Raw genomic sequence first — 27,995 nt, 5'->3', positions numbered from 1 at the left:
GCCCTGGACATTTTGACACATGAACCGATGATAGCTGGCTCTTCTGGCATTGGGGAAAAGGCCTGGAAGCTGCCTCCTGTGTATTCCCGAATAACAGCAAAGTTGCCCCCCAAAACTAAGGTTATTTGCTTCTACAGTCCTTGTGTCCTGGATGTGCCCTGGCTGCAGCTGCTGCATGATAGCTGGAAGAGACAAGCTTTGACCTTAATCTGCATGGGATTGTGAACCTAGCTGAATCCTCTGGTTTGAGAATTTATCGTGATTGTGTTGCTGTTGTTAGGAAAAAAATGCTTAAAGAGATGCTTGACTTTGTCTAATGTTTGGTAAAAGTTTTGTGAGCAATCTAGCATATTTGTTAGGAATGAGTAAACAAGTGTAGAAACATATTTTGTGCTTAGTGAGAGCTTGTGCTTTAAAGTACATTTACTTAATCTGCATAGGCTGAATCCTCTGGTTTGAGGATTATAAAGATTTTATTGCTGTTGCTATTGTATGTTATTAGATTGGTTGGAAGAGGGGGTACGAGTAAATTGTAAGGCGAGATTTCTTGAGGGGTGGCCTGTTGGTAAAATTGCAGTATTTCCATAATATCTTGCCTGGCTTTAATCATTTGCATATCAACAGGCATTCAGAGGTGGAAAGAAATATGACTTTAGTGCATTTGCATCATTCCTCAGGGGTGGAGAGAAGTTCATCTCCATATCAATGGGTAATTACCTGGCAAGGAGGGCTTATCTGTACCCAAGAGGTGAGGGGAGGGCCAGTTTGCTTCTGCTGGAGCAGGAAAGAGAGAAGGCCCCAGACTGCAGCTTGTGACCAATAAACAGATTTTAAACTTTATTTCTACCTTTTACTGATTTCTGTTTTTAGCAGTATTTTGCCCTGGGATTTCCTTTCCCCAGACTTACAGAGGTGCACTAAAGTCAGGCAAGAGATTCTGGAAATGCTGTCGTTTTACCCACAGCCTTCTACCCCTGCTTTGTGTTCTAGAAGTTTGACCTCTGAATTTTACCAGCCAAGTTTACCCTTTGGCTTATTGTTGGCTAATTCATCAAAATTAAATAGAATTAAAAATTTATTTATTCACTAGCTATAGTAATACTTCAAGTACTAGTAGCCACATGTGGCTAGTGGGAACTATATTTGATGTCACAGTTCTAGTTTATAAACTTTAATTCATGAACCATTCCTATTTGTTATTCCAGCACCTCGGGGATTAAAAAAAATATTTGTTAAATTGGGGAAATGATGCACTTACATCATGATTACTAAGAAATTTTAAATTACCTACTCAAAAATAGTTTACTCACATAAATATAGGGGACATTTAGATTGTCCATTAAAAAAAAATCAAAACAGATTTTAATAGGGCAGTGAAGGAAAAAACAGACTGAAAAGAGTGAATCTTGTTTTTTTACTTTTGGGTGGAAAAATTAGCCTGGAGATAACAAAAAGATCAGTCTGAGCAGTATGCCAATGTTGGAGAGGAAAAAATTTCCCCTGCTTCTCAAGGTTCTCCTAGCTGATCTTAACAATCAAATTGACACAAGACAGATTAAGAGGAGGGAAAAAAACAAAGCTTAACTGCATACATGCAGGGAAGCCATAGACATGGTTTTCAAAGACAGGGATAATGAGGTCATCCTGAACTAAGGAGAATGGGCTGGGTCTGCGACTTCAAAGGAAAAGGGAATCAATTCATAGGAATATAAAAAGAGCAAATATTTGACAAACAAAATACTTGAGGGGACACACAGAAACAATATAGCACAGAGGGAAAGTTTTTTAACAAACTTAACTACATTCCTCCAGTCTACCACACCTAGTTTATCTTACAATATACGTATGGTGATACCTCTCCTTCTGGAGTTGTTCCTTATCTAAATTCTTTTTATTCATTTGGGGATGGAAAGTAAAAGTTTCTTTCTGAGTCTTCTGGACCTTGATTGTTCTCAACTTTAAAATAATCTGCATGGATGACATGATATTGTACATAAAAAACCCTGAAGAATCCATTCCAAAACTACTAGATCTAATATCTGAATTCAGCAAAGTTGTGGGATACAAAATTAATATACAGAAATCTGTTGCATTCCTATATATTAACGATGAACTAGCAGAAAGTGAAATCAGGAAAACAATTCCATTCACAATTGCATCAAAAAGAATAAAATACTTAGGAATAAACCTAACCAAGGAAGTGAAAGACCTATATGCTGAAAACTACAAGACACTCTTAAGAGAAATTAAAGAGGACACTAACAAATGGAAATTCATCCCATGCTCTTGGCTAGGAAGAATTCATATTTTCAAAATAGCCATCCTGCCTAAAGCAATCTACAGATTCAATGCAATCCCTATCAAAATACCTATAGCATTCTTTAATGAATTAGAGAAAATAGTTCTAAAATTCATATGGAAGGACAAAAGACCCTAAATACCCAAAGCAATCCTGAGAAGGAAGAATAAAGCAGAGGGAATTATGCTCCCTGACTTCAAGCTCTACTACAAAGCCACAATAATCAAGACAATTTGGTACTGGCACAAGAACAGACCCATAGACCAGTGGAACAGAATAGAGAGCCCAGATATAAACCCAAGCACATATGGTCAATTAATATATGATAAAGGAGGCATGGATATACAATGGGGAAATGACAGCCTCTTCAACAGCTGGTGTTGGCAAAACTGGACAGCTGCATGTAAGAGAATGAAACAGGATTATTGTCTAATCCCATACAAAAATAAACTCAAAATGGATCAAAGACCTGAATGTAAGTCATGAAACCATAAAACTCTTAGAAAAAAATATAGGCAAAAATCTCTTGGACATAAACATGAGCAACTTCTTCATGAACATATCTCCCTGGGCAAGGGAAACAAAAGCAAAAATGAACAAGTGGGACTATATCAAGCTGAAAAACTTCTGTACAGCAAAGGACACCATCAGTAAAACAAAAAGACATCCTACAGTATGGGAGAATATATTCATAAATGACATATCTGATAAGGGGTTGACATCCAATTTATATAAAGAGCTCATGCACCTCAACAAACAAAAAGCAAATGAGCCAATTTAAAAATGGGCAGAGGAACTGAACAGACACTTCTCCAAAGAGGAAATTCAGATGGCCAACAGGCACATAAAAAGATGCTCCACATCGCTAATCATCAGAAAAATGCAAATTAAAGCCACAGTGACATATCACCTCACACCAGTTAGGATGGCCAACATCGAAAAGACAAACAAAACAATAACAAAGGTTGGCGTAGGAAAGGGGAACCCTCCTACACTTCAGGTGGGAATATAAACTAGTTCAATCGTTGTGGGAGGCAGTAAGGAGGTTCCTCAAAAAACTCAAAATAGACATACCATTTGACCCAGGAATTTCACTCCTAGGAATTTACCCTAAGAAGGCAGCAGCCCAGTTTGAAAAAGACATATGCACCCATATGTTTAACGCAGCACTATTTACAATAGCCAAGAGATGGAAGCAACCTAAGTGTCCATCAGTAGATGAATGGATAAAGAAGATGTGGTACATATACACAATGGAGTATTATTCAGCCATAAGAAGAAAACAAATCCTACCATTTGCAACAACATGGATGGAGCTAGAGGGTATTATGCTAGGTGAAATAAGCCAGGCAAAGAAAGACAAGTACCAAATTATTTCACTCATCTGTGGAGCATAATAACAAAGCAAAACTGAAGGAACAAAACAGCCGCAGACTCACAGAACCCAAGAATGGACTAACAGTTACCAAAGGGAAAGGGACTGGGGATGATGGGTGGGAAGGGAGGGATAAGGGGGAAAAAGGGGTATTACTATCAGCACACATAATGTAGCGGGAAGCGGTAGGGACACAGGAAAGGCAGTGTATGAAGAGGAGACAGGTAATGATTCTGTAGTGTCTTCCTGTGCTGATGGACAGTGACTGTAATGGGATATGTGGGGGGGATTTGATATTAGGGGGAGTCTAGTAACCATAATGTTGTTTATGTAATTGTACATTAACGATACCAAAATAAAGTAAAAAATATTTTTAAAAATGAGCATGAAAGAATAAAAATTACCTTTTAGAAGAACTTCCAAAAAAAAATCTGCATGTCACAGTGGCACATCTTGGGGCAGCCTGCCCTAGGTTCCTATACCTATCAAGCTCTGGGGGTATCAGAGAAAACCATTATAGTTGTTATGGGTTCCTAAAATTTATGATGGAATTGTAGGAAACATTCTCCCTATAACATGTGGCAATATCCTTCCATCAGTACCTCCAGCTCAGTTAGACCAGGTATATACCAACTCCCTCAATGGAATTTCTCATTATCACTAACTTTTTGCCTTTGGTTCAATTATTTATTCATTCATATGCTAAGTGGCTACTAATGCAGGGCAGCCTACCAGGCACCTCTGAAGACAAATTTAAAGTGGCTCTATCTCTGGTCTGAAAAAGGGTCAAGTAATTATAACACAAGGAAAGTAGATTGTCACTAGAAGATCTATAAATCAACTGCTGTGGAGGATAAATTTTTCACGAAGTGCGTTTTACATATATCCAAGAGAAATGTGTGCACATTTACACTAGGAAACATTACAAGAAAGTTCACAAAAGTACTGAGCTCAAGAATCTCAAAGAGACACAAGCGTCTACTATGTAATTTAGGTAAACTAATGTCACTGTTTAGCAGTAAAATGATGGTAGTAGAGTAACATATCAACATGAATGAATCTCAAAAACATTAGTTTAATGAAAAAAATCATAAATATACAGAGTATGCTATTGATGTGATGATTAAAATAGATAAAACTGAACAATGTTCAGTTTATGAATCCATACTTATGTGTTGAAACTATAAAGAAAAATGAACCATTAACACAAAATGAAGATGGTTTGGTTTTTGTCTGAGAGTGTGTGTGGGTGGGGGCACGGAGAGATTGAATTAGTGAGAATAATAGGGCCTACCTAGTAAATAACTAATATCATAATAGTTCTTAATCTGGGTTTTGAGTAGCAGGTAATTTTTTATAATTCTTGTTTATGTTGCATAAACCCTTTTTTATAGATGAGATATTTTACTATAATTTTAAAATCTCTTTGATCAAGATAAGGAAACTCATGTTCACTGGATAGTTCTAGCTTTACTGTTTGTTCTTGTTCTTTTTATATATGTTATGTCACCATTTTTAAATAGATAAAGAAGTGGAGGAATTTTTTAATCTTCATCAGGAATTTAAAAATCATGAACAGCAATTTTACTTTATTAAATTCAATTATTGGTCTCATTCCTTCTATCTTAGTCATTTGAACATCTTATAGGTATAATTCTAATTTATCAGCCTTTCTCTTCTTGTCCCTTCTTGTAGTCACAAATTATATCACTGGATACCTGTGGTTTCCTATCTGTATGTACATTTTGTGGCTCTCTGAGATTCCAACTCATGTTTTTTAGGTGAATTTCTTTTTATCCCATTCTTCTGCTGTCCTACTAGTGTGTGTGCGTGTGCGTGTGCGTGTGCGTGTGTGTGTGTGTGTGTGTGTGTGTATGTGTGTGTTTTCTTTTCCTCTGCCGCTTTTTCTTTAGTCCAGTTTTAATTTTCTCTCTCATTTTTCTTTCTCCGCTTTCTCCACTGACCATGTATATTATAGAATCTAAGTGGTTTTTTTTTCATTTTTAACAATCTTTTAGTCATTAAGGAAATGCTCTACTTTCCGTGCTTTTAAAATTAGAAGAAATAACAAATTGCTATTTCTTTTTCTAAAACAGCCCACCAGCACAGCTAGAGTCTTCTGGTAAAAGGCCAAGACTCAAGCCATACTCTTGCCAAAACCATTATCCTGGCTCCACTACTTAAATGAGGTAGGATTTTCAGGAAAAGTCTTGCTTCGGGTTCTCTAGTTTCCTTTTCTGTAAAATGGAAAAAATAGTAATACTCATCAGGTAGCATTTTTAGGATTAAATAAATAAATATAAACCACATTAGCTATTCTGAACGTTGCTACATTGCTAAATAGGGAATAAAGAAGAAATAAGTTGAATAGGTCTTAAGGAGATTTCCTCCTCCACACTGAAGAACAAGCTATTTTGTGAAACAAAAAGTAAGAGTAAAAACAGGAGCCCGCTCTTGTTTGTTGCTAGCCTGCCACATGGACTTTTTTGTGCTTGGATTTACCTTGCCCAAGTGTGGGGGTGAGAAAGCGGTGGTCAGAAAAAGATTCAAATACAGTGCGAAGACAGACTTCAGTAGGAAGGAAGAGTGGGATGGAAGAATTAGCTAAGAAGCTGGTTTCAGCCAAAAATAATAATAATAAATTAAAAGCAAGGCTGTCAAACATCGGGATCTTGTTTTAGATTTTTTAAATATATATTTTTCACTAGTTAGACGAACTTTCTGATCCTCCCGCTGTGGATAGGGACAAGAACCAAGGAAAATAAACAATGCCCCCCTAACAGATACCAGGGTGTGAATCAGTCCTTTCCAATACAAAGGTCTGTAGCCTTGATGCCTGGGGTCTTGTTTGCGGAGTCAAAGCATGAACTCAACAAACAGTCAAGATAGGAAACCTAGGGAGAGGCTTTTGTTTAGACGTACAGTGAGAGAATAGAGCTCCTGGCTCACGCCAGGAGGGGACAAGAGAGTCCGCAGTGGTGCGTTGTCTAGGGGATTTATAGGCAGTTGAGAGACAAAAGAGCTAGGGATGCAGATCCACCAAATGGTCCATAAATGTTTATTTTTGAAGAGACACTAAGTTTCTTATCAGCTTTCCGGATTATTTTGTAGAGTAACATAGGAAATTTATTGCTTTGATTCTTTCTCGGAATAGCAGTTTCTTGGTTTGGGAGTATATCAATCAAGGCTGCTTGTCTTGCTTTCAAGGTGAGCTGAGTTATTGTTTGTTTGTTAAATAGTAAGTTAAGAATCTTACTCCTTAACTTCATGGGTGTAAAAATGCAATGTTATCTTTAAGATGGAATCCTCCTTGCCCCTTTATTATGTTGTTTACGGCTGGGCCTGCCTCCTATATTAATTGCCCAGGTTATATATTACTTGATTAGGGGTTGGAGGAGGAAAAGCAGCATCTGGGTGAAGTTAAACTGGGACTTTTAGCAGGCTAAAGTAAATTTTACAATAGCCTTATTTAATTGACACAAACAAGACATGGGCTGTGCTGAGGTATGTTTTTATCTGGAAGATGTTCAAACATTCCAGGCTAAATTACTCCTGACTTTTTAGTTATAACTAATCTTCACTGAAGAATGCTTATATTCCTAGTTGGACACTTTACTTTAGAGAATTAATGTGACTCTGTCTTTGCTTAATTGTTTAATATGGAGTTTTGGTAGGGGTCTTTTTCCAGAGTCCCTCACCCCACTCTGACTACACCCACGGTCCCTGTCTCAGCCTTATTGGCTAAGAAACTCTTCCTTTCTCATCTCCCTTCAAGTGACATTATTTTGCTTTCTCTCTTAAGTTTTATTCCTTTTATTTTCATGCTGCATTTCTGCATTCTATTCACAGTGAGAAATACCGTCCTCGGAATTGTCTGGATCATCTCAGATAGCCTATTTCTTCTCAAGTTCTTCCTTTCTCACTGGTCTAGAATCTAGACTCAAATGTAAAGTTGCAGCTTTTCCAAGAGCTGCACACGGGCCTCGCAAATCGGAGACGGAACTATCTGGCATTTCAAAACAGGAAAGAGTGACTTCTGCTTTAAAAATTAATCAACAAAGTATACTGAATTGTTATAAAATAATCTTAACTTGTTATAGGTTGCCCCCCTCGCATTTCAAAACATAGTAAGTGACTTCTCGTATTCAAAATTAATTTGAATTGTTATAAACTAATCAGAATTTGTAAAAAATAGGTTGATCAGATTAAAGAAACTGGCCTGATAGCTAGAAAACTGTTTTCATCATATGACCAATGGGAAAGTAGATCTACAATCATTCATTTGCATGCATACCTTAAGACCAACGAACGAATCAGCGGTTGCGAAACGAAATCTTCATTTGCATAACATTGTCTACAAATAACCAGGGTGTGCTAACAGTCATTCTAGGCATGAACTCGTTCGTCAACGACATCTTCAAGCGCATCGTGGGCGATGCGTCGCGCCTGGCGTATTACAATAAGCGCGCGACCATCACCTCCAGCGAGACCCGGACGGCCGTGCGCCTGCTGCTGCCCGGGGAGCTGGCCAAGCACGCCGTGTCCGAGAGCACCAAGGCCGTCACCAAGTACACCAGCTCCAAGTAAATTTGGGTCCGCAATAGCGTTAAGAAACCCAAAGGCTCTTTTCAGAGCCGCTCACGGTTTCAGTCAAAAGCTGTGCACTACTAGCATGTGCCGTCTTTAGAAACTTGGTGTTCAATTACCATTAACCGGTAACCTAGTTACCGATTCTCAAGTGGTGGATTCACTGGGTTTGGTTGACTCTCTTGCCCTGTCCGAGGGTCTGCAGCAGTGAAAGCGAACATGAACTGAAAACGGCCAGTGCTGACTCCCTAACCCCTTGGAGAGTCTCCTCACTTTTATAAAACTTGCACAGGTGTTCTGTGGGCTAGTTGCGCTTACAACCTGTAAACTGACTGATTTCCAGATTTTTATAAAGCGTCACTTTAGCATCTAACAGACCACAGTAACTGAAAATTCTGTTAAAAGCGGGACTTCCTACTTCAATGACACCTTGGATGCCCGTCTGGGGTAAAGCACCGAATTTCCAGAATCTCCCGGTTGTCCTCAGCCCACTCAGATACCGCTGCAGCTTCCGCGGCAAGGGGTGGGAAGAGGCAGGTCTCTCCGTTCCTCCGTTGCATAATTGGTCTGGCGCTTGTCAGTAGCCGAGGCCCGCGCGCTGGGTTCCTCCCGGAAGGGGCGGGTGGGGAAGTGAGCGGGCGCGCGCCGTGACTGCTGGGACTGAGAGCCGCTAGCTGGGACCAGGGAGAAAGGGAAAGAGCGAGAGTGGTGGCCAGAGGGGACGCAGCCAGGCCTCACTGTGAGCAAATAAGAGGGTTTCTCCCAATCTAGCATTTCCCTAGACTGATTTCGGTCACACCGGTGAATTCGCCCCGGGTCAGGAACACGCTCCCCTCCAGAGCTACAAGTCCCACGTTCTTTTGCTGAGTCTAATTACGTTCATCCCAGTCCCTTATCCACCGGCCTTTTGCCTAGGGCTTTAAGAGTCCTGGCTTAAGCATCTCTCCTAAGATTCTTTACAAACCTATTTTGCTGGGCGGCTGCAGCAATCCAGTAGGGGAAAAACAGTTAATAATTGCTAGTTTTGCTTTGTCTGTTTCTTTCCTAAACTGTTTTTTAAAAAGCTCTCAGAATTCTTTTTAAAGTCTAATGAGGTATACAACTTTCCCCTCACTCCTGTCCCCGACAGTACGCAAACGACCTGCAAAAAAACAATTCTCAGTATACAGCCGCCTCAGTCTCCTCCACTAGTATAGCCACAGAACATAAAGATTGGCTCTGCAGCCTCCAATCCGTCCTTTACTGTCACTTGCGACTTTTGCAATTCCGTCAGCCTATGTACTGTCTCCAGCAATCCTCTCCCAGCACAGTTCAGCAACGGTGGGACGATCCTGGCAAAGATGAAGAGAGGGATGCAGGGCAGGTCAGAGGGTAGACGGGAAGACAAAATGAGGAAGAAAGTAGGGAGGTGCTTTTTAACATTCCAGTGTTTTAACACTGAGGTCTAGGGGGTCTACAGTTTGTAATCACATAATGCGGAAAAGACGTAAACCCAGGAAAATAAAACAGAAATTTTCTTCCTTTATTTCTCAGTAAATTTAAGGGTAGAGCTTCATTCTGGAAATTAAGTGAGAAATGTTTAGTTGGTGAGACCTCACTGATAAATGGACATACCAAATTCACCAAGGAATCTCACTCACTATCCTTGAGAAAAATCCCTAGCCAGCCTTCCCAGCTAGTCTCCCCCATTGCCCCTCAAAAAGGTGAAAAAAGCACATGGTAATAAACTAGGATTTATTTTCAGGTCACCAAATTACAACTGCATTTCAGCTTTTTCTGGTCACCTTGATTTGTTTGAGATAATACTGAAACTCCTCTGTCTATAACGAATCTAGTTTCCATTCCAGTCACCATGGTCCTTTAAAAGGCACACAGGGATCGTTCATATTACCTCTGATCACAGACTTATGATTCCCACTGCACAAAATCAGAAAGCTGTGGTTTGGCCTGAAGCCCTGCATTCTAGCCCTCACCTCCCTCTCCAAACCAACCTGAAAGGATTCTTCTTTCCTTTTTGTTTCTTGTTTCTCCATTTTTTTGTTTTTTGGAGTTTTTGGAATACACCATGACCTTTCTGGCCTCCAGGTTTTTGCAGTTTTTCTCTACCTGAAGTGTTTCTGATTCCATTCCACATCTATCCCCAAGATACACACACGCACACAGTTTATTGATCAACACCTCCCATTTCAGTGTATCATTACATATTCTTGGGGAAGTTGTTAAAGGCTCTTACAACCCCAAAGAACTAGCTGTATACCCAGCCCCAAATTTACGTTTACTAAAGGGCATGGGACACTTAACGACTTGGTGTGGATGAATCAGGATTTGATCCAAGAGGCAAGAAAGGAACTCTGTCTTCCCTAGACCACACGGCAAGGAGGAAGGGGAGACCTGAACAAAACTGAGGCTGTGTTACAAAGGGAGGAGGGGAAATGATCTTGGGAAGACACCTCTACTGCCTGATACAAAGGCCTTCTAGGCAGACAAAAGGAGCATTCAGTAGGTTGGTTCATATTCAAGTGCCAAACGCAAGTTACTTACACATGATCTAGAGCTGTTCTCTAGTTCTCAAACTTGGGTGTGCATCAGAATCCCCTAGAGGGCTTGTTAAAGAACAGATTACTGGTCCTGAGTTTCAATTTCGTTAGCTCAGGGAGAAATCAGGGATCCTGGCTTTCTAAAAAGTTCCCAGAAGATACAGATGTTGCTTATCTGGTACTATGCTTTAAGAACATCTGATACTATGCAGAAAAACACGCTAACTAAACAAAGCCCCTTCCCATGGAGCTTCCTGTGTGGAGCTTTCCTGGTGGTAAAGATGAGGTTAATGGTATACAATGGTAAAGTGTCTGGATGTCAAACAATGAACTTTAGATTTATTTTGCAGACAACAAAAAGTTATAAAAAGCAGGGACTGACATGATTGGCTCCAGTGTTAGGAAGATGCCTCTGGTGGCAGGGAACCAAGAGGGAAATAATAGTGATGAGACAGGACAAAGGCCCAAGTCATAAACTTGACAGGGAGAATGGAGCAATGGATACAAGAAACAAATCAGAGCAGCTGAAGTGATTCTGTTCAGTATTTTGTCAACACTGATTGATTTCTTTTGTGTGAGGCATTAAGTTCCAGCAGTGAGGGAGACAGAAGCCTGCTCTTCTGGGGCTGATATCCTACTGGAAGAAGAGAGATAATAAGCATGCTGATAACTCAACAAGATAATTTCAAATAGGAGTTCTGACTACTATGAAATTACTTGAAATAAAGCAGGTGCCAATAGTGACAGTGATGATGACACTTCAGATAAGGGAACCAACAATGCAGGGAATGAAAGTTCCAGGCCACTGTGTAAAAATTCTAGGGCAGGGAGGAGTTTGTGCTCAACAAATAGAAGACTTGGGTGCCGGGAGATTAGTAAACTAAGGTAAAGTGTTAAGCAAATTTACTCTTGTTTAATGTGTTTTTTGTGTTATGTTTGCCCTTTCCCCTTTCCTTAAATTTTGAATCTCCTGAAATCCTAAATTCCAGTTGGTTAACAAGAATCCATGGAGCCCTGGGAGTTCCTGAATGAGCCTCAGAGGGTAAATAAGCCCCGTGAAATATTTCTGTCCACATGTATATTTAACTGATTCTTAAAGCGGTTTTGATCCATATATTGTAAAGAACCTCTCTCTTAAGAGGAGGCAGTACTTTGAAATATACAAATCAGAACTGCTTAAGATATGGGGACAGTCCATCCATTCGTTTCTAACATGTCATGATCCCCCATGTTTTGCCCAGGATGAAACTCAGTGGGTAAGAGATACTACAGAGAGGCTTATTTGGCACCAGTATTCCTTAAAAGAGCTTTCAGGCAAATGGAAGGACGGTCTGTACTGTTCAGTAAGTTGAGAAAACAAAACCGTACTTGGTATGGTAAAATTAAGTTTGCTGTAACAGAGACTGAACAATAAATTAAGCATAAAGATAGTTATTCTTGTTGCATGGAACAGAACCACTGTGATTAGTCCAGCTCTGTGGGGCAGCTCTTCTCCTGGTCAGGGACTCATGTTCCTTACAAGTCATTGTTATGGCATGTCCTCGGGCATGTTCCCTGCTTGGTCAAGCAAGAACACTCTTAATATCTAGTGGGAAGAAAGGCTTTAAAGCCCAGACCTGGGAGTGACTTCTACTCACACTTGGACAGGCAAACCCCAGGAAATGTTACCTCTACCTAGGGAGCCATCTATCCAGCTATGCCTTTATTATAAAGCAAACACATAGTGGGAAAATGCCAGTCTTGTAAGAATCCCAGATTTGTAGAATAAAAGTGACATGCTGACAGTACTGGGAGATTGTGGAAAGATAGTAAGAAATGGTTATTAACCCACTTAAGAACTGCTTATTTTGTTTCATTTCCTGATGTGTAGAAAAAGGTGGGATCTAAATGTGAAGACCTGGTTTGAAAGGCTGTCTAGCACTTTTTGTCAGGATTTGTGCCAGCAAACAGGATTATCTACACTTTATGGTAAATCAGCTTGTAATCAAGTCTTAAGACTATTCAGGATAAAAAGGCAACAAAACCTGGTAAACACAGGTCCACATACTTATGTGAGCCATGGGTATGCTAAAATGCCATTTTGGACTCGAGAAACCAGTAACTGGGTGGATTGAGAGCAGTTGAGAAGCAAAAAGCCAAAGTTGGTATGTCCCTCCAGTCCTTTTAAACAAGAAAACCCTATGCACCCAACTGTGGTTCCTCCAGGACTCACTGCCTTCTACATACTTTGCCTGTCACCCTTGTGCCCCCTCCAGCCCACCAGGTGACATCAGAATCTACTTTTAAGATGAACTCAAAAGTGCCTAATGTACCCCTTTTCATTTCTAGTAGTAGCAGACAAGTTCTGTGCTCTCCAATCCTCTGCCTTGTGTATAATACATACTCTCCATCAGACAGCAAATTCACAAATGACATTAGGGATCAGCTCTTAAGATCTTAGTTGCAAACGCAGCGAGAAACACACGAATAAGTACTAGAAAAGCCTCACCGTCTGAGATGGGAAGCATTACAACTTCTTGCGAGTAAATTAGATGGCCCTGAAAAGGGCCTTTGGGTTTAATATATGTGAAATGGCAAGCTGGAATTGAATTTACTTAGCCTCCGAAGCCGTACAGGGTGCGGCCCTGGCGCTTGAGTGCGTAGACCACATCCATGGCCGTGACCGTCTTGCGCTTGGCGTGCTCGGTGTAGGTGACTGCATCCCGGATCACGTTCTCCAGAAACACCTTCAGCACCCCGCGGGTCTCTTCGTAAATGAGGCCGGAGATGCGCTTGACTCCACCGCGCCTTGCCAGGCGGCGGATGGCGGGCTTGGTAATGCCCTGGATGTTGTCCCGCAGCACCTTGCGGTGGCGCTTGGCGCCACCTTTACCCAGTCCCTTCCCGCCTTTGCCGCGACCAGACATACCACACACTTTCTCTAAACCTGCAATCCAACACCTCCAAGAGCAACCGCTCGGTGCCTTTATAGTAATGTAACGGACCTGATAGAAAACCGCAAGAGCAGGGGCGGTGGCCACACTCAGTTCACGCCCTTTGCTTATTTGTCCCTTGCTCAGAGCTCTGGAGACCAGACCAAATGGGGCGCCTGAAGCAATACATATTGGAGAGGGGCTTTAATAAATGCTTCTACAGATTGTGTGTGTGTGTGTGTGTGTGTACAATATTTGCGGCCATTAAGTAGAGCAATTCATACACTTTCCACAAAGAAACCTGACGCTTTTCTTTCAGATTTCCCCGAATATGAAATTGGCTAATACACACTGTTGTCTAAGACGTTTTAAATAGTTTTAAGCAAACCATATTTTTATTGCTTAAGTTTCATTTTATCAATTTATGAATGTCCGGTTAACTGAACAGGGCTCTTCTGTATGTACTCTGGATAACCCTACTGAGGCAACTAAAAGTAAATGATGACATATTTAGAGGTCAAATCACGTTAAAAATTCAGGGCTGCACTGAAGTTATAAATATGTATATCCCAAAGTGATTAGAACTGTGTTCTGTTGTGAGCCTAGTTTATGGTTTGATTGCATACTTAATTATGGGCAGCTTCAGGTAGCACTGTTTCTAAATAAAATTACCACATTGTATTTCTCCAACCAGTTGTCATTGTATAGCACCCAGTTAAGCTCCGGGGACAGCCTGCTGCACATACTAGCTATGTGACCTTGGCCAGTCTGTACTGTTTTTTCAATTCAAATGTATAAGAAAGTGTAAATTATAGAGCATTCAAGTTAAAAAGAGGTAGTCTATGCAAAGTGTTTAAAAACATATCCACAAATAAGCACTCAATATCATTGTGACACTTGTGGCTGCTCTCAACTCCTAACCTGTGGTAATTCTTGGTCATACGGGTTATCTTGTTATTCAATATATTAATAAAGAAGCATATATGTTAATACTTCACCAATTTGGATTTTTGACAAATTTGAAAATGATATGTGTAAGTCCAGGGAGAGGAAGTCCCGGGGCAAAATACCTCTAAAAACCGGAATCAGTCGAAGGGAGAAATTAAGTTTAAAACCCGTTTATTGCTCATGAACTGTAGTCCGGGCACTGCTCTTGTTTCCTGCTCCAGCAGAAGCAAAACAAGCGCTCCCCCTCATCTCTCAGGTACAGATAAGCCCTCTGTTGCCCAGGTAATTACGCACTGATAATGGAGATGAACTTCTCTCCACCCCTGAGGAATGATGCAAATGCACTAAAGCCATACTTCTTTCCACCTCTGAACGCCTATTGATATGCAGATGTACTAAAACCAGGAGATATATTCTGGAAATGTTACAGTTTTACCCACAGTATGTTAATATTTTTTTCTTTGTAATCCTATGTATACAATATTAAGCATTTAAAGTGATATTCTGGGTAAGGGGCCTATAAGCTTTATCTGATATACATAGTCCATGAAACAAAAATGGTGGAGAATCCCTCTTCTATGGGAGCCTAAAAGTCTTAAAACACCGAGTTTCAAAATGTGCAGAGGGGAGCATTGGGAAGTTCATGAATGTTGGAGTGAAAAAATCATGTTAGTAGCCACAATGTGATGGAGGTGTATAAGGATAAATGACATTGATTTTTTTCCATTTATAAACATTAAAGAGGTCATTTCCTCTCCTCTTGAAGAAATGTGTGAGCTTTTTATTACCTCCTCTTAGGAATAGAGAGAATTTTTTTCTAGGGATAAAGCCCAGTCTCCAGTTTTTACAATGTAGAGGTACTTGCTAGGTTGGGGGCCAGATAATCTCTAGATATATAAAAATGTACCTCTGGAATTAGTTTAGTAGTCTCTCACAAGAAACAGGAGATTGTCATACGGTGTAGCTCCTGCTTCTCTAGAAAATAAGTCGTTATTTCTTCTGTTTTGCTGTATAAGACGTATGAGATTTTTTTTCCTAACTAGTTATTTTTGTGGTAATTGACATGAATGTATATCCGTTCATATTTATTACCCAATAATAAATTGTTCTCTCTCCTCTGTATTGATAAAGAAGGGTCATTTTGTTGACAGAATTGTTTTATTTCTCCAACATGTGAAGGGGACAAAAAGCCCTATAGGTTTTACATTTCTTTATCATATCTAATAGGAATACAGTTTCTGAAATATTCTGAATATTGCTGAAGAATTCTGTCTATATTAATGTGAGAACACTCTGTAAAGAGACACATAGTTGGGCCATTCAGAGCTCAGTGGTAGGAACTAGAACAGACTACTTACTTCATAGCTGCTCTATACCTTCAATGGAAAATAAGGCTTCACCCAGTCAAGTATGGCTCAGTGAATAAAATAGGCCTGTTAATAGAATTTATAAGAATGTCAACTGGAAGGGGTAATCTGATTGGAAACTACTTCGGTGAGGCTACTCATGTTGAGATTCTTGAGTAGGTAGGTGTAGAAGTATATATCCAGCAACCATTTGGAAACACAAGTTTGGTAATTAGGCAAGGGGACAGATCTGAAGGGAAACACTTCAGTTATCCACGTAAAGGTGAACCATGAAGGTGAATGGGGTAGTACCTGCAAGATTTCCTACATTTAAGTGTCTAAGACAGCTCTTCCTTTGTTGGTGCTGCTCCTCTTTTATGTCCCCCATCATGGTTTGTAATTCTGGCTCTTCTATTTCTTGTCTGGACTGGCTATTCTCACAGTCTTTTTATGACCTCTGATTGTCCTCACCCTCTCTGTAATTCATCCTCTTCACTACTGTCAAAGAAATATTCTTCAAGTGAGACTCAAAACCAAATATAGTAAGTCAAACTATTCAAAGATGATTAGGAGTACATAAGCTCCACAATAAGTGAATACACAAAGTAAAAATGACTTGTAATAAGCTGATTTCTCATTTCATCTCACCCATTTGAATTGTGTTAACTTTTAATTTTTATTAACATGTATTAATTTTTCATGTTTGAGTTAGATGTTCTTAAGTAATCATTTGTTGATTTTGATGAGATCATGTAGAAGTATGAAACCCTCACTTTTTGGGCTTTGCTCTGTTTCCAGGATTTCTTCCATTCATAGTCACAGTGAAACAGAGATTTGTACATGCTTTGAAATAAACATAATGTTAGAGACAAACATATATTTTGAGGAGAAAGAAAATCAGATTAAATCATATCTATCATCAATCTATTTCCTATTTAACATTAAGCATAAACTGTAATGTTTTCTATAAGCCTATATCCTTACTTATAGAAGTGAGAAATGTACTGAATATAAAACATGAATGTTTTAATATCTCCCTCTCTCAGTGTAATTCTATAGAAATGTGTGTGTGTGTGTGAATGTGCTGGGCCTGTGTATACTCCTTCATTCTGTTACTTGAATACTTTGCCATTATCTTCTCCAAAGATGACATATCTCTGAACCCAAAGCTTGTGAACATTTTAATAACTGACCCCCCCAACCTCAATGAAACCAAGGTCAATAAAAGAATATTTTTAGACCAGTAAAGGGGCCCAAGTCTCTTTTATGCCTCTTCCTGGTTCTCCTCTGCCAGTAAGTATGCAGCATATGTCCAATGTACCATGTCAGGAGAATCACTGATTACTCCATTTCCCATTTTCCCAGACAAATGTTGAATGCTTAAAGTCCCAAAATTCATTAACCCTCTAAATAGTCACAAGATCTGATAAAGCTTCTACAGACAACATAATGACGTTTATTATCAGAAATAGCTGTTATTCCAAGTAGCTGTAGAGAAATCCAAAAAGAGCTCTTCATATGAAACAGGTTTTCTGGATAAATCTCAATGAAAATCAAGCAACTGTTGAATGTATGAGAAGGCAAGAATGTTTACATTATTACCAGAGAGCAAGCTTTGAAGGTACAAAGGGAAGAATTTATATTTTAAACGAAAATTAAGAAGTTGTGTCTCTTACCTGTAAATCTGTCTGTGTCAGAGCGCGCGCGCGCACACACACACACACACACACACACACACACACACACACACACACACACACACACACACACACACACACACACACACACACACACACACACACACACACACACACACACACACACACACACACACACACACACACACACACACACACACACACACACACACACACACACACACACACACACACACACACACACACACACACACACACACACACACACACACACACACACACACACACACACACACACACACACACACACACACACACACACAAGAACAGCCACATCAAGTTGGACCTCAAGAGCCTGGTGTTCAAGGGCACCCTGATTCACATCAAGTGCACTGGCGCTTCCGGCTCCTTTAAACTCAACGAGAAAGCGGCTTCCGAGGAGCCCAAAAAGGCAACAGGTGCGGCCACTCCGAAGAAGAGCACCACAAAAGAAGGCCCTGAAGAAGGCGAAGAACCAACTGTGGCTGCTGGGGCCAAGAAAGTGAGCAAAAGCCCGAAAAAGGTGAAAGCAGCCAAACTGAAGAAAGCAGCCAAGAGTCCAGCCAAGGCCAAAGCCCCTAAGCCCAAGGTAGCCAAGCCGAAAACTGCCATCCAAACTCAAGAAGGCGGCCATTAGGACTAGTTGTGAGTAGTGACTTAAAGGCTCTTTTCAGAGCCAGCCAACTGACCTTACAAAAGAGCTTGTAATAACACTTTTCCGAGAAAAGGGGGAGAAAGAGGTGGGTATATTTTTGTTAACAAAAGTACACAGCAATATTTTGGAGACTTTAAATCTGAAAGGAGCCTTTCACATTAAATTAAGAACGACTTACCCTCCACGGATGCCAAGCGGAATCAATCCGAATGTCTTTGGGCATGAAGGTGACATGCTTGGCGTGGATGGAGCCCTTGGTTGGTGTCTTCTCAGAACCACCACGTCCTTGCACTTGTTCTGATTGGACAAGGAGTTTGCTCCCTTTGACTCCCGGTGGAGATATCAGTAGCGACATTCATTCCCTGACCACATGAGTCCGCGGGTCTGATGCTTTTAGACCAAAAAGTAATATCTTCTTCCAACCCACCCCTTTAACTGTCGGTGTTTTTAACGCCTTCTCGCCCCCATGTTTATGCTGTTTCTTTGGCTTTTCTCTGCAGAATTTAATATAAATTATTTGTTGAATAAGTTTCGGCACCTGAAACTGGCTTTCTTAGTTTTTTTAAAAAACGCGCTCTGAATATGATTGCCAAAGTGTCTTTTTTTTTTTTTTTTACCCTCTTTTAGTTTTGGAACGCTAATTTCACAATTTCCTTCTCTATTTAAATTAGGGTTTTTTAAATTCTGTTTTATAGACTTTTCCTTACAGCACTAAGACCGGTGATCTCACATGTTAATGTATGCTTTAACACATTTTTCACTAACAACATCCTTATATATAACACTCCACATTTTACAATTTCAACTGAAGTTTGTGTAAAATGCTAAGATCCCCAAACTTGCAAATGATACAGAAAGATTACTGTGTGCCCTTTTAAAGTCACAGTGAACCCTGTTTAGCTCTGCTCAAAGGAGCTGTGACTCCAGGGTGTGGTTGATTACAACTGAGTAGGACCCCAGCTCAGTAGTTGGAGATTGTTTCTTTCAGAAAGTATGAATGCAGATGGTTCTCCTATTCAGATGTGAAACTGCTTTCAATTTGAGATAATACTGAGTGTGGGTTTATTACCCTGTGGGTCACTAGTTAGGTCTGCACCTAAATCCAACACAAGCCTTATTATCACATGACTTCTGGTTTACAACCGAGGGGCAGCTGCATTGATCGGCTCTACCTGAGACACAACCCTTTTCCACATTCTTAGCCGATAGAAGTTTAAGTACTGAATTTACTTCTAGATTAGATAAACTTAAAATAATTTTCAGTTAGCTATTTAAGGATGTAAGAAGCCCTTTTAGTGAGTACGTGGGGGGCTCTGAAAAGAGCCTTTTGATAAGACTGATGCTGCAAGAATTCAATGTTCTGTTTTCCTAGTTTATTTGCCCTTGGCTTTATGGTGGCTCTCGGTCTTCTTGGGCAGCAGCACGGCCTGGATGTTGGGCAGGACGCCGCCCTGCGCGATGGTCACACGGCCCAGCAGCTTGTTGAGCTCCTCGTCGTTGCGGATGGCCAGCTGCAGATGGCGCGGGATGATACGCGTCTTCTTGTTGTCGCGGGCCGCGTTGCCCGCCAGCTCCAGGATCTCGGCCGTCAGGTACTCCAGCACCGCCGCCAGGTACACGGGCGCGCCGGCCCCGACCCGCTCGGCATAGTTGCCCTTGCGGAGCAGACGGTGCACGCGACCCACGGGGAACTGCAGACCGGCACGGGAGGAACGCGTCTTAGCCTTGGCGCGACTTTTGCCGCCCTGTTTTCCACGGCCAGACATTTCAAAATTCCTATATGAAGATGCTTATCAAGAAAAAATAAAACGAAAGTACAAATTTCTCTGCAAATTAGAAGCTATTATACGTGCAAGAGGAATTGTAAATTGCGCTATGTGATTGGCTAAAGCAATCTACGTTGCAACCAATTACAAAAGCGAACTACAACAACTTGATTTGCATAACAGTTTGGAAGCCGGGACAATTTATCGAATCTAAGTACTAAGTCTTAACACCTTATTTGCATAGAAGCCGTACAAATAAGAACGCTGTAATCAAAGCGATTTTTCTGTTCTGGTAGCGCGTTTTCTTGTCATGATACTTAAACCGACCAAGTCGGCTCCGGCGCCCAAGAAGATCTCCAAGAAGGCAGTGACCAAGGCTCAGAAGAAGGACGGCAAGAAGCGCAAGCGCAGCCGTAAGGAGAGCTACTCGGTGTACGTGTAACACGGTGCTCAAGCAGGTCCACCCCGACACCGGCATCTCGTTCAAGGCCATGGGCATCATGATCTCGTTTCCTCAACGACATCTTCGAGCGCATCGCGGGCGAGGCGTCGCGCCTGGCGCTTTACAACAAGCGCTCGACCATCACCTCCAGGGAGATCCAGACGGCCGTGCGCCTGCTGCTGCCCGGGGAGCTGGCCAAGCACGCCGTGTCCGAGGGCACCAAGTACACCAGCGCCAAGTAAAAGCAGCTTTTGTTTTGCTTTGAAATCCCAACGGCTCTTTTCAGAGCCTTTTACGCTTTCATTTAGAGTTGTAATGTTTTTGTTTTTTTTTTTTCCACGGAAGTACTTGAAGTTCTTGGAGAGTAAGACCAAGGATATCTGCATAGAGTGGGCGATTTTACCCCAGAAGAGAAGCTAGAAAGACCTATTTGCTCAGGAAAGAGTGTCTTCTATTTCAATGCTTAAAATACTTTTCAGCCTTTTGTATTTTTTAAAGAGGCTGTGGAGGTTTGCGCATTTTATTTCTAGTTACCTAGGGGACCTGAAAGGGGGCAATTAGAAGAAAGCATTCTTTCTATCATTATCGCCCTAGCCATGGTCTTCCACTCTGGCAGCCCCAAGTGGTTCCACTTCCCTCCTTTCCTCTCCCTTTTCGTCTGTATACTACATTCACAGAGTCATAATCGCCCCCTGACATCTGAGATCTTCCAAGTGTATTAATTCTAATATCCGTTTTTCCGTGGGTCCCTGAGCCCAACGTGTGGCTGGTTTCTTTCAGTCTTCTGGAACATTTCAGCTCAGCTTTGACTTCTCAATATCCCCAAACGTGTGTTAACACTCATTAAAATATCTAAGAATAACCAAGTTTTGTTTTTCTGTCTGATGCATGGTGCCAAGCCTCCATTGATTTAAAGGGCTATTATTACTCTGCCACGTGAAAACATTTCTTAACGTTATTTCCTCTGTGAATCAGACACTTCACAATCCTATAAGACATTTTTCTATTCAAGGAACTGAATTTCCAAATGGTTTATTACGATCAGTTCTCCCAGAGAAAAAAAGCGTATATTCCAGGAGACGGGAGAAGTGAGATGAATTTGACGGCAGTTTACTGGCCCTTAGGATACAGGATTTTACTCTCCTAGCCTAACCAATCCTTCCTTTTTTGGCAGACTCAAGACAATGAAAGATGGAAAAGGAATGTACCAAGGAAAGAGGTATAGCCTAGTGCTGGGGAGAGAGTTAATTATGCAACAGTACTACCTGTTGAGAAATCTATAGATGTGTTTGAATTCCATCTAGGTGTTTTTGAAAGAGTACCTCAGAAGACATTGAAATTTGAATTCTGCCATGTAAATGAACTTTGGTTTTCCTACCCATTGTTCATTACTTACAGAAATGTCTAAAATCTTATCTATTGACTTATTTAGGAAAATAAGTGCAATAATTATAATAAAACATTTTAGGATTATTTGGACATTATGAGGTAATTTTTTATATTAATTCTATACTTTACAGATAATGAATGTAAGCTTTTTAAAGTAGAATTGTAATAAAAAGTAATACTACAATGTGTGAAGGAAGTACTGCTTCATGAAATTATTTCTGCTGTTAAAGTCAGACACCCTAGACACCTACAAAAAAGGAAATGTAAACTGCAGCTCTTAAAAGTAGAGCAATTTCAAAATTATGTGGCCTGCAACATTTATGAAGAATTTATAATCAACTTAATATTTACACATTTAACTTTAACATATTTCTAATTTAAATAACTTGAACATGTTAATAATTATTAAACTTGTGTGAGTACATTATAATTCTTTTGCTTGTCTGAAAAATTATCACAAACTTAGTGGCTTACACACATACAAATTTATAATTTAATGTTTCTGTACAGCATTTGGACACAGATCTTGCTGAGCTAAAATCTAGGTGTCAGGAAGTCTCCATTCTTCTCTGGGGGCTCAAAAAGTCAGTCTGTTTCTTTGCCTTTTCCAGCTGCCAGAGGATGTTCTTTCCTTGGCTGAGGACCCCTACCCTCAATTTTCAAAGCCAGCAATTTCTGGACAAATTCTTCTCATGCTGCCATCTCCCATTCCCTTTTACACTGTTAAGGACCTTTGTGATATTGACTCATATGGATAATCCAATATAATCTTCCTATTTTAGTCGTGGTTAGCAACTTTAATTCCATTTACAGCCTTACTTGCTTTATTGTCATGTAACCTAACATGTTCATAGATACCAGAAATTAGGAGTTGAATATAACTGGGTTGGTATAATTGTGCCTTGAACAGTAAGTCACAGTATTTTTAGAAGTCAATAGAAAGCTATGTATTTTCTGCTCTGGATGGATGAATGTATGGACAAACTATTTAACATAATTTTAACTAGTTCATGTATTCCCTGAGACTCATACAAACCTTAAGATATTTACTTGAGACAACACAAGGCAAAAATTGTGAAACAATATAAACTCATCTACAACCATCTGGTATTTTTTATTTCTCATTATTTTCTATTTTTTGTGTTGCTTTTGCTCTTTGTGTTTTCTTTGAATGTGTATGTTGTGTGTACACATTTATGTTACATAGTGAGTGGGAAGTTTGTTATTCAATTCATGAAAGGAATGCAATAAAGGATAGCTTTTTTTCCTAGCTAGGTTTGAGCCCTAAGCATTTTTGTTTTTAGCACTTACTCCACATGAACATAGCACTTTATAATTACAAGAGTACATTTTCATTATTATTATGTTTCCATAGGACAGAAGAACACCAGCGGTGTGTAACTAGAATGACGAATGAATTTTCTCATTTAACAGAATTCCTGTAAATCACGGTAAAAATAAAACCCATCCGGGAAAAAAATATTAAAAGAAGCACCAAAATGGGTGTTTCTTCCTGGGCTGGCAGTGTCATGCATGACCTCAAATGTATATTGCTAATGGTTTATCTTTTCAATAAATGACTTGGAAAAATTCTCATTAAAAGTAAAGGGTCCCATCCTGGTAATTTTTAAATTTACATGCATTCATTATTATGCCCCATTAACATTTGGAAGTTATAGTGTTGTAGGCAGATTGTTGGTGATTAAGTAAACCATTAAGAAACCTTTTTAACTATTAGGAAATGAATACTAACAAATTTCCTAAATTCACTTTCAAAGGAACCATGATAAAGGAGACTGTACCAGTTCAAGTGAGATCTTGAATGTCAGTTCATAGGACAGCCAAATAGCCGAACTGAACAGGACGGAGTCTTACTAACGGTATACTACAATCCGTTTTACTTACACTAAATCAAATAATGCAAAAATTTTAAAGCTTTACTCCCATCAATTGCAGGCCCAGTATTACTAGTAAAATAAGCCAAAATGCCATCAAGCCATTACAACTCTGTGTTGAAAAAGTGGGTGGCTCTTAAAAGAGCCTTTGGGATTAAATATGAAAGCATTTTGCCATAATTACTTGGAGCTGGTGTACTTGGTGACGGCCTTAGTGCCCTCGGACACGGCGTGCTTGGCCAGCTCCCCGGGCAGCAGCAGGCGCACGGCCGTCTGGATCTCCCTGGAGGTGATGGTCGAGCGCTTGTTGTAATGCGCCAGGCGCGACGCCTCGCCCGCGATGCGCTCGAAGATGTCGTTGACAAACGAGTTCATGATGCCCATGGCCTTGGACGAGATGCCGGTGTCGGGGTGGACCTGCTTGAGCACCTTGTACACGTACACCGAGTAGCTCTCCTTGCGGCTGCGCTTGCGCTTCTTGCCGTCCTTCTTCTGCGCTTTGGTCACCGCCTTCTTGGAGCCCTTCTTGGGCGCTGGAGCAGATTTGGCCGGTTCTGGCATGTTAAAGCAAAAAAATTGCTGAGTCCTAATACAGACGGTAATAAAAGCACTCTAAAACGGCTGCTTGCAGAAACTGTGTCCTCCTTTATAGGCTGTCTAGGCAAATAAGGTATGCAAAAATTACAGATCTGATTTGGCATCGAAGTAATGACGAGTTATGTAAATTTGATTGCATCACATCTTTTTTATTGGTTGGATAGTCCGAGAGATAATTTCAACCAATCCAACCCTGCGTTTTACACTTCCATCTAGCACTATAATTGGCATTTTCTTGATCTTTTCACAGCATTCCGATTTTGTCTTTTTCTGACTCTTTTCTGTCATTACTATTGCTTACTATGTCTGGACGCGGGAAGCAAGGAGGTAAAGCTCGTGCCAAGGCTAAGACTCGGTCTTCTAGAGCTGGGCTCCAGTTTCCAGTAGGCAGAGTTCATCGTTTGCTTCGCAAGGGCAACTACTCCGAGCGGGTCGGGGCCGGAGCGCCCGTGTACCTGGCGGCGGTGCTGGAGTACCTGACGGCCGAGATCCTGGAACTGGCGGGCAACGCGGCCCGCGACAACAAGAAGACGCGCATCATCCCGCGCCATCTGCAGCTGGCCATCCGCAACGACGAGGAGCTCAACAAGCTGCTGGGCCGCGTGACCATCGCGCAGGGCGGCGTCCTGCCCAACATCCAGGCCGTGCTGCTGCCCAAGAAGACCGAGAGCCACCACAAGGCCAAGGGAAAGTAAACGCGTAGCAGTGCTAAAGACCTCATTCCAGAAATCAAAGGCTCTTTTTAGAGCCACCCACATTTTCTTTAAAACGCTGAAATACCAGTTCTAAGTAACATTCGAGAAACTCATCTTACGTTACTGGAGTTTTATATTTTGGAAACAATCAGTTCCCGTTCTTGACACATAGTGGTGGTCAGTTCTTTTTAGACACCCTTTATGGACCATAAGATCTTTAAAAAATTGAAACCAGTTTTCAGAATCCCCTTTTACTAAAATGACAAAATGCACTTACAAACAATATTCAAGGACATTAATTCTGTGTCAGTATGTAAATTTGGGATGCAGGTTAACGGAAATGACTGATAGGAATACAGAACTATAATATGTTGAGAGTGTTTTCTGTATAGTAATTCACGGTGTACAAACAAGCATACACAATTATGTATGTGTTATATATTCAATTTAGTTGCTGTCTTAAAATCAAATATGAATAAAATAAACGAGATAACAAAATAGGGTTTGCTGGCCAATCACATACGAGGGCGGGCTTTTTAAACTTTACGGATGACGGCATTCTTTTTAGTGAGAATTGTTTCATCTGTTGGTTATTTGTCTTTTCAGAAAAAAGTAATGAATGACGCCCACTAAAATTAACGTTAAATGAACCCTCCCTTTTATGGACTCAGTTTAAAGTGGATGATAAATACGAATGAAATTTGGTTGTATATTAAATCTGTTATGGAAATCCAGCCATTTCACCATGAAGCAGAGAACCAATTAGGATACAGCGCGGTAATTAGTGGACTGATCTACTGTAAATAAGGGCACGCAACTGCACTGTACTACTCTACAGCTGCATTCCTTTTGTGTGCTGTCTTCAAGGCGCGTACTAAGCAGACAGCTCGCAAATCCACCGGCGGCAAGGCCCGGCGCAAACAGCTGGCCACCAAGGCGGCCCGCAAGAGCGCACCGGTCACGGGCGGCGTGAAGAAGCCCCACAGCTACCGGCCAGGGACGGTGGCGCTGCGCGAGGTCCGCCGCTACCAGAAGTCCACCGAGCTGCTGATCCGCAAGCTGCCGTTCCAGGGGTTGGTACGCGAAATCGCGCAGTACTTCAAGACCGATCTGTGCTTCCAGAGCTCGGCCATGATGGCGCTGCAGGGGGCGTGTGAGGCCTATCTGGTGGGGCTCTTCGAGGACACCAACCTGTGTGCCATCCACGCCAAGCGTGTCACCATCATGCCCGAGGATATCCAGCTGGCGCGCCGCAAATGGGAGAGAGCATGAGTCATGGTATGCTCTGAACTGAAAAAGGCTCTTTTCAGAGCCACCTACTTTGTCAATAAAACTGCTGTAATGCTTTCCCTATTTTACGTCTCTCCGTGAAAGTTTCTGAGGAATATGTAAAAAAAAAATGAATTAGAAGCATACACTGAATTTTCTAACAGGACCTTGTTTGCACTCGTAATGATTGTGATATAATCTTACTAAATTTTAGAAATTGCTTCACTTTCAAGGATAGCTTTCAAGCTGTAGTTGATAAGAAAGGTCACTAGCGGGGTGTACAGATGATTTCTAAAAGTATAATTGTTGACGAGTGGACTTGCCTCTTAACATGAAACTTTATTACTTAAGGAGTGTGGAAGGAAAGTACCATATTTACAATGTAGTCAAGTGGGGTCAAAGTCTAGGTAAAACAAAATGAGTATCTTAGTGGACATCTGATCCTGTGGGTAGTCCTCAGTCTAACTAGCAAATGTGAACCTTATTTTTTTATATGGAAAATTGGTCTTCAGGCTATTACCTTAATGACAGCATAAAATTCAATAAGATAAAGTCATAATGCATAACTCATCACTAAGAGAACCAGCAGGAAGATAAACCTAGTTCAAAGGAGTATGGGAGACTATCAAAACTTTATGTAGTTGATTAAAGTGAAGGAAACCAGAATCATCACTCCAAATATACCTCTGACAAATTATTTGGGGCAGAAGACATTGAATATACAGCAACCGAAGGAAAACCTCTACCATCCCCTTTTTCAGCCTTAAGGATATGAACTCTGTACTGGAGATCACTGTCTGCTTAGCCCAGAAAGGCATGAGAGGAATTTGCAGATAAACATTGCTAGTTTCCTACGATATATTAACCTTCCTACAATTTTCCACCCTTAGGAACGTAAAGCTGATTTCCTTTGTCATTTCTCTACAAAGCTGTTGTCCTTTGTTGAAGATACTATGTAAGCTAGAGCTCCAAGCCACCTCTTAGAAGTACTTTCCTGGGTTTCTCCCATGTATATGGTAAATAAACATTTTAATAAACTTGTTTTTTTCTTATTAATCTGTGCTTTCTTATAGGGACTCCAGCATACAACTAAGATGGATACATGGAAATTTTGCTTCTACCAAAGAAGATTGAAATAAAATCAAACAAGCAAATTTAGATAAAAAAGGTTATTGTCCTATGGAACAATTATATTACAATGTTAAGTCTGGGAAGAGGAAATCTAGGGCAAAATACCTCTAAAAACCGAAATAGTCAAGGAGAGAAATAAAGTTTAAAATCTGTTTATCGCTCACAAACTGCAGTCCAGGCCTTCTCTCTTTCCTGCTCTAGCAGAAGCAAACCCGCTTTCTCCCTTCTCGGGTACACATAAACCCTCTGTTGCCCAGGTAATTACCCATTGATATGGAGATGACTTCTCTCCACCTCTGAGAAATGTTGCAAATGCACTAAAGCCATACTTCTTTCTACCACTGAATGCCTATTGATATGCAGATATGCCGAAGCCAGGCGAGATACTCTGGAAATCTTACAATTTTACTCACATACAACCTTTAGGTTATCTTTTGTACTGGACAGATAATTTT

At 40.7% G+C, this 27,995-nt stretch overlaps 7 protein-coding genes, 1 long non-coding RNA gene and 1 pseudogene across 9 annotated transcripts; 5 read left to right on the top strand and 4 right to left on the bottom strand.

The window, feature by feature from the left end:
* Positions 1–5,623: 5,623 nt before the first annotated feature.
* On the bottom strand, positions 5,624–8,847 carry LOC130681375 (uncharacterized). The gene is made up of 2 exons (XR_008994493.1): positions 8,403–8,847; positions 5,624–5,911 (listed from the first exon to the last, which is right to left on the bottom strand). It is a non-coding gene; the product is annotated as an uncharacterized LOC130681375 (long non-coding RNA).
* Positions 8,064–8,405, top strand: LOC118912204 (histone H2B 1/2-like). Its single transcript, XM_036885082.2, has one exon. The coding sequence runs from the start codon at positions 8,067–8,069 to the stop codon at positions 8,259–8,261; it is 195 nt and encodes a 64-aa protein (XP_036740977.2). The 5' UTR covers positions 8,064–8,066; the 3' UTR covers positions 8,262–8,405.
* A 2,255-nt stretch (positions 8,848–11,102) lies between the features above and the next one.
* Positions 11,103–13,747, bottom strand: LOC118912277 (histone H4). Of its 2 annotated transcripts, none has more exons than XM_057494372.1 (2): positions 13,412–13,747; positions 11,103–11,435 (listed from the first exon to the last, which is right to left on the bottom strand). In XM_057494372.1, the coding sequence occupies exons 1-2, from the start codon at positions 13,702–13,704 to the stop codon at positions 11,381–11,383; spliced, it is 348 nt and encodes a 115-aa protein (XP_057350355.1). In that variant the 5' UTR covers positions 13,705–13,747; the 3' UTR covers positions 11,103–11,380. The 2 variants fall into 2 exon arrangements, with proteins under 2 accessions (XP_057350355.1, XP_057350356.1); XM_057494373.1 differs by having other exon boundaries at positions 11,103–11,432.
* A 2,547-nt stretch (positions 13,748–16,294) lies between these two features.
* Positions 16,295–18,338, top strand: LOC130681255 (histone H1.3-like). The gene is made up of 2 exons (XM_057493888.1): positions 16,295–16,300; positions 17,988–18,338. Exons 1-2 carry the CDS (start codon positions 16,295–16,297, stop codon positions 18,336–18,338), a joined length of 357 nt encoding a protein of 118 aa, XP_057349871.1.
* Positions 18,339–19,206: 868 nt separating this feature from the next.
* On the bottom strand, positions 19,207–20,128 carry LOC118911712 (histone H2A type 1-E-like). The gene has a single exon (XM_036884136.2). It carries the CDS (start codon positions 20,120–20,122, stop codon positions 19,730–19,732), a length of 393 nt encoding a protein of 130 aa, XP_036740031.1. The 5' UTR covers positions 20,123–20,128; the 3' UTR covers positions 19,207–19,729.
* Positions 20,129–20,384: 256 nt separating this feature from the next.
* On the top strand, positions 20,385–20,929 carry LOC130681373 (histone H2B type 1-M-like; annotated as a pseudogene).
* A 3,019-nt stretch (positions 20,930–23,948) lies between these two features.
* On the bottom strand, positions 23,949–24,442 carry LOC118911818 (histone H2B type 1-C/E/F/G/I). The gene has a single exon (XM_036884385.2). The coding sequence runs from the start codon at positions 24,407–24,409 to the stop codon at positions 24,029–24,031; it is 381 nt and encodes a 126-aa protein (XP_036740280.1). The 5' UTR covers positions 24,410–24,442; the 3' UTR covers positions 23,949–24,028.
* A 128-nt stretch (positions 24,443–24,570) lies between these two features.
* LOC118911758 (histone H2A type 1-B) lies at positions 24,571–25,200 on the top strand. Its single transcript, XM_057494370.1, has one exon. It carries the CDS (start codon positions 24,748–24,750, stop codon positions 25,138–25,140), a length of 393 nt encoding a protein of 130 aa, XP_057350353.1. The 5' UTR covers positions 24,571–24,747; the 3' UTR covers positions 25,141–25,200.
* Positions 25,201–25,834: 634 nt separating this feature from the next.
* Positions 25,835–26,555, top strand: LOC118910159 (histone H3.1-like). The gene is made up of 2 exons (XM_036881077.2): positions 25,835–25,844; positions 25,949–26,555. Exons 1-2 carry the CDS (start codon positions 25,835–25,837, stop codon positions 26,410–26,412), a joined length of 474 nt encoding a protein of 157 aa, XP_036736972.2. The 3' UTR covers positions 26,413–26,555.
* The last annotated feature ends 1,440 nt before the right edge of the window (positions 26,556–27,995 follow it).

The sequence above is a fragment of the Manis pentadactyla genome, chromosome 16 (assembly GCF_030020395.1).
Source record: "Manis pentadactyla isolate mManPen7 chromosome 16, mManPen7.hap1, whole genome shotgun sequence".
NCBI classification, from domain to species: domain Eukaryota; kingdom Metazoa; phylum Chordata; class Mammalia; order Pholidota; family Manidae; genus Manis; species Manis pentadactyla.
The sequence above is the reverse complement of the archived record's forward strand: the minus strand, read 5'-3'. Positions and strand labels throughout refer to the sequence as shown.

Coding starts and splice junctions, on each gene's coding strand:
- LOC118912204 (XM_036885082.2), top strand. CDS start 8,067: ATGAACTCGTTCGTCAACGACATCTTCAAGCGCATCGTGGGCGATGCG.
- LOC118912277 (XM_057494372.1), bottom strand. CDS start 13,704: ATGTCTGGTCGCGGCAAAGGCGGGAAGGGACTGGGTAAAGGTGGCGCC. Junction 11,436..13,411: donor AAGCGCCAGGGCCGCACCCT/GTACGGCTTCGG, acceptor CTCTTCTTCCAG/TAGGATATCAGCCCCAGAAG.
- LOC118911712 (XM_036884136.2), bottom strand. CDS start 20,122: ATGTCTGGCCGTGGAAAACAGGGCGGCAAAAGTCGCGCCAAGGCTAAG.
- LOC118911818 (XM_036884385.2), bottom strand. CDS start 24,409: ATGCCAGAACCGGCCAAATCTGCTCCAGCGCCCAAGAAGGGCTCCAAG.
- LOC118911758 (XM_057494370.1), top strand. CDS start 24,748: ATGTCTGGACGCGGGAAGCAAGGAGGTAAAGCTCGTGCCAAGGCTAAG.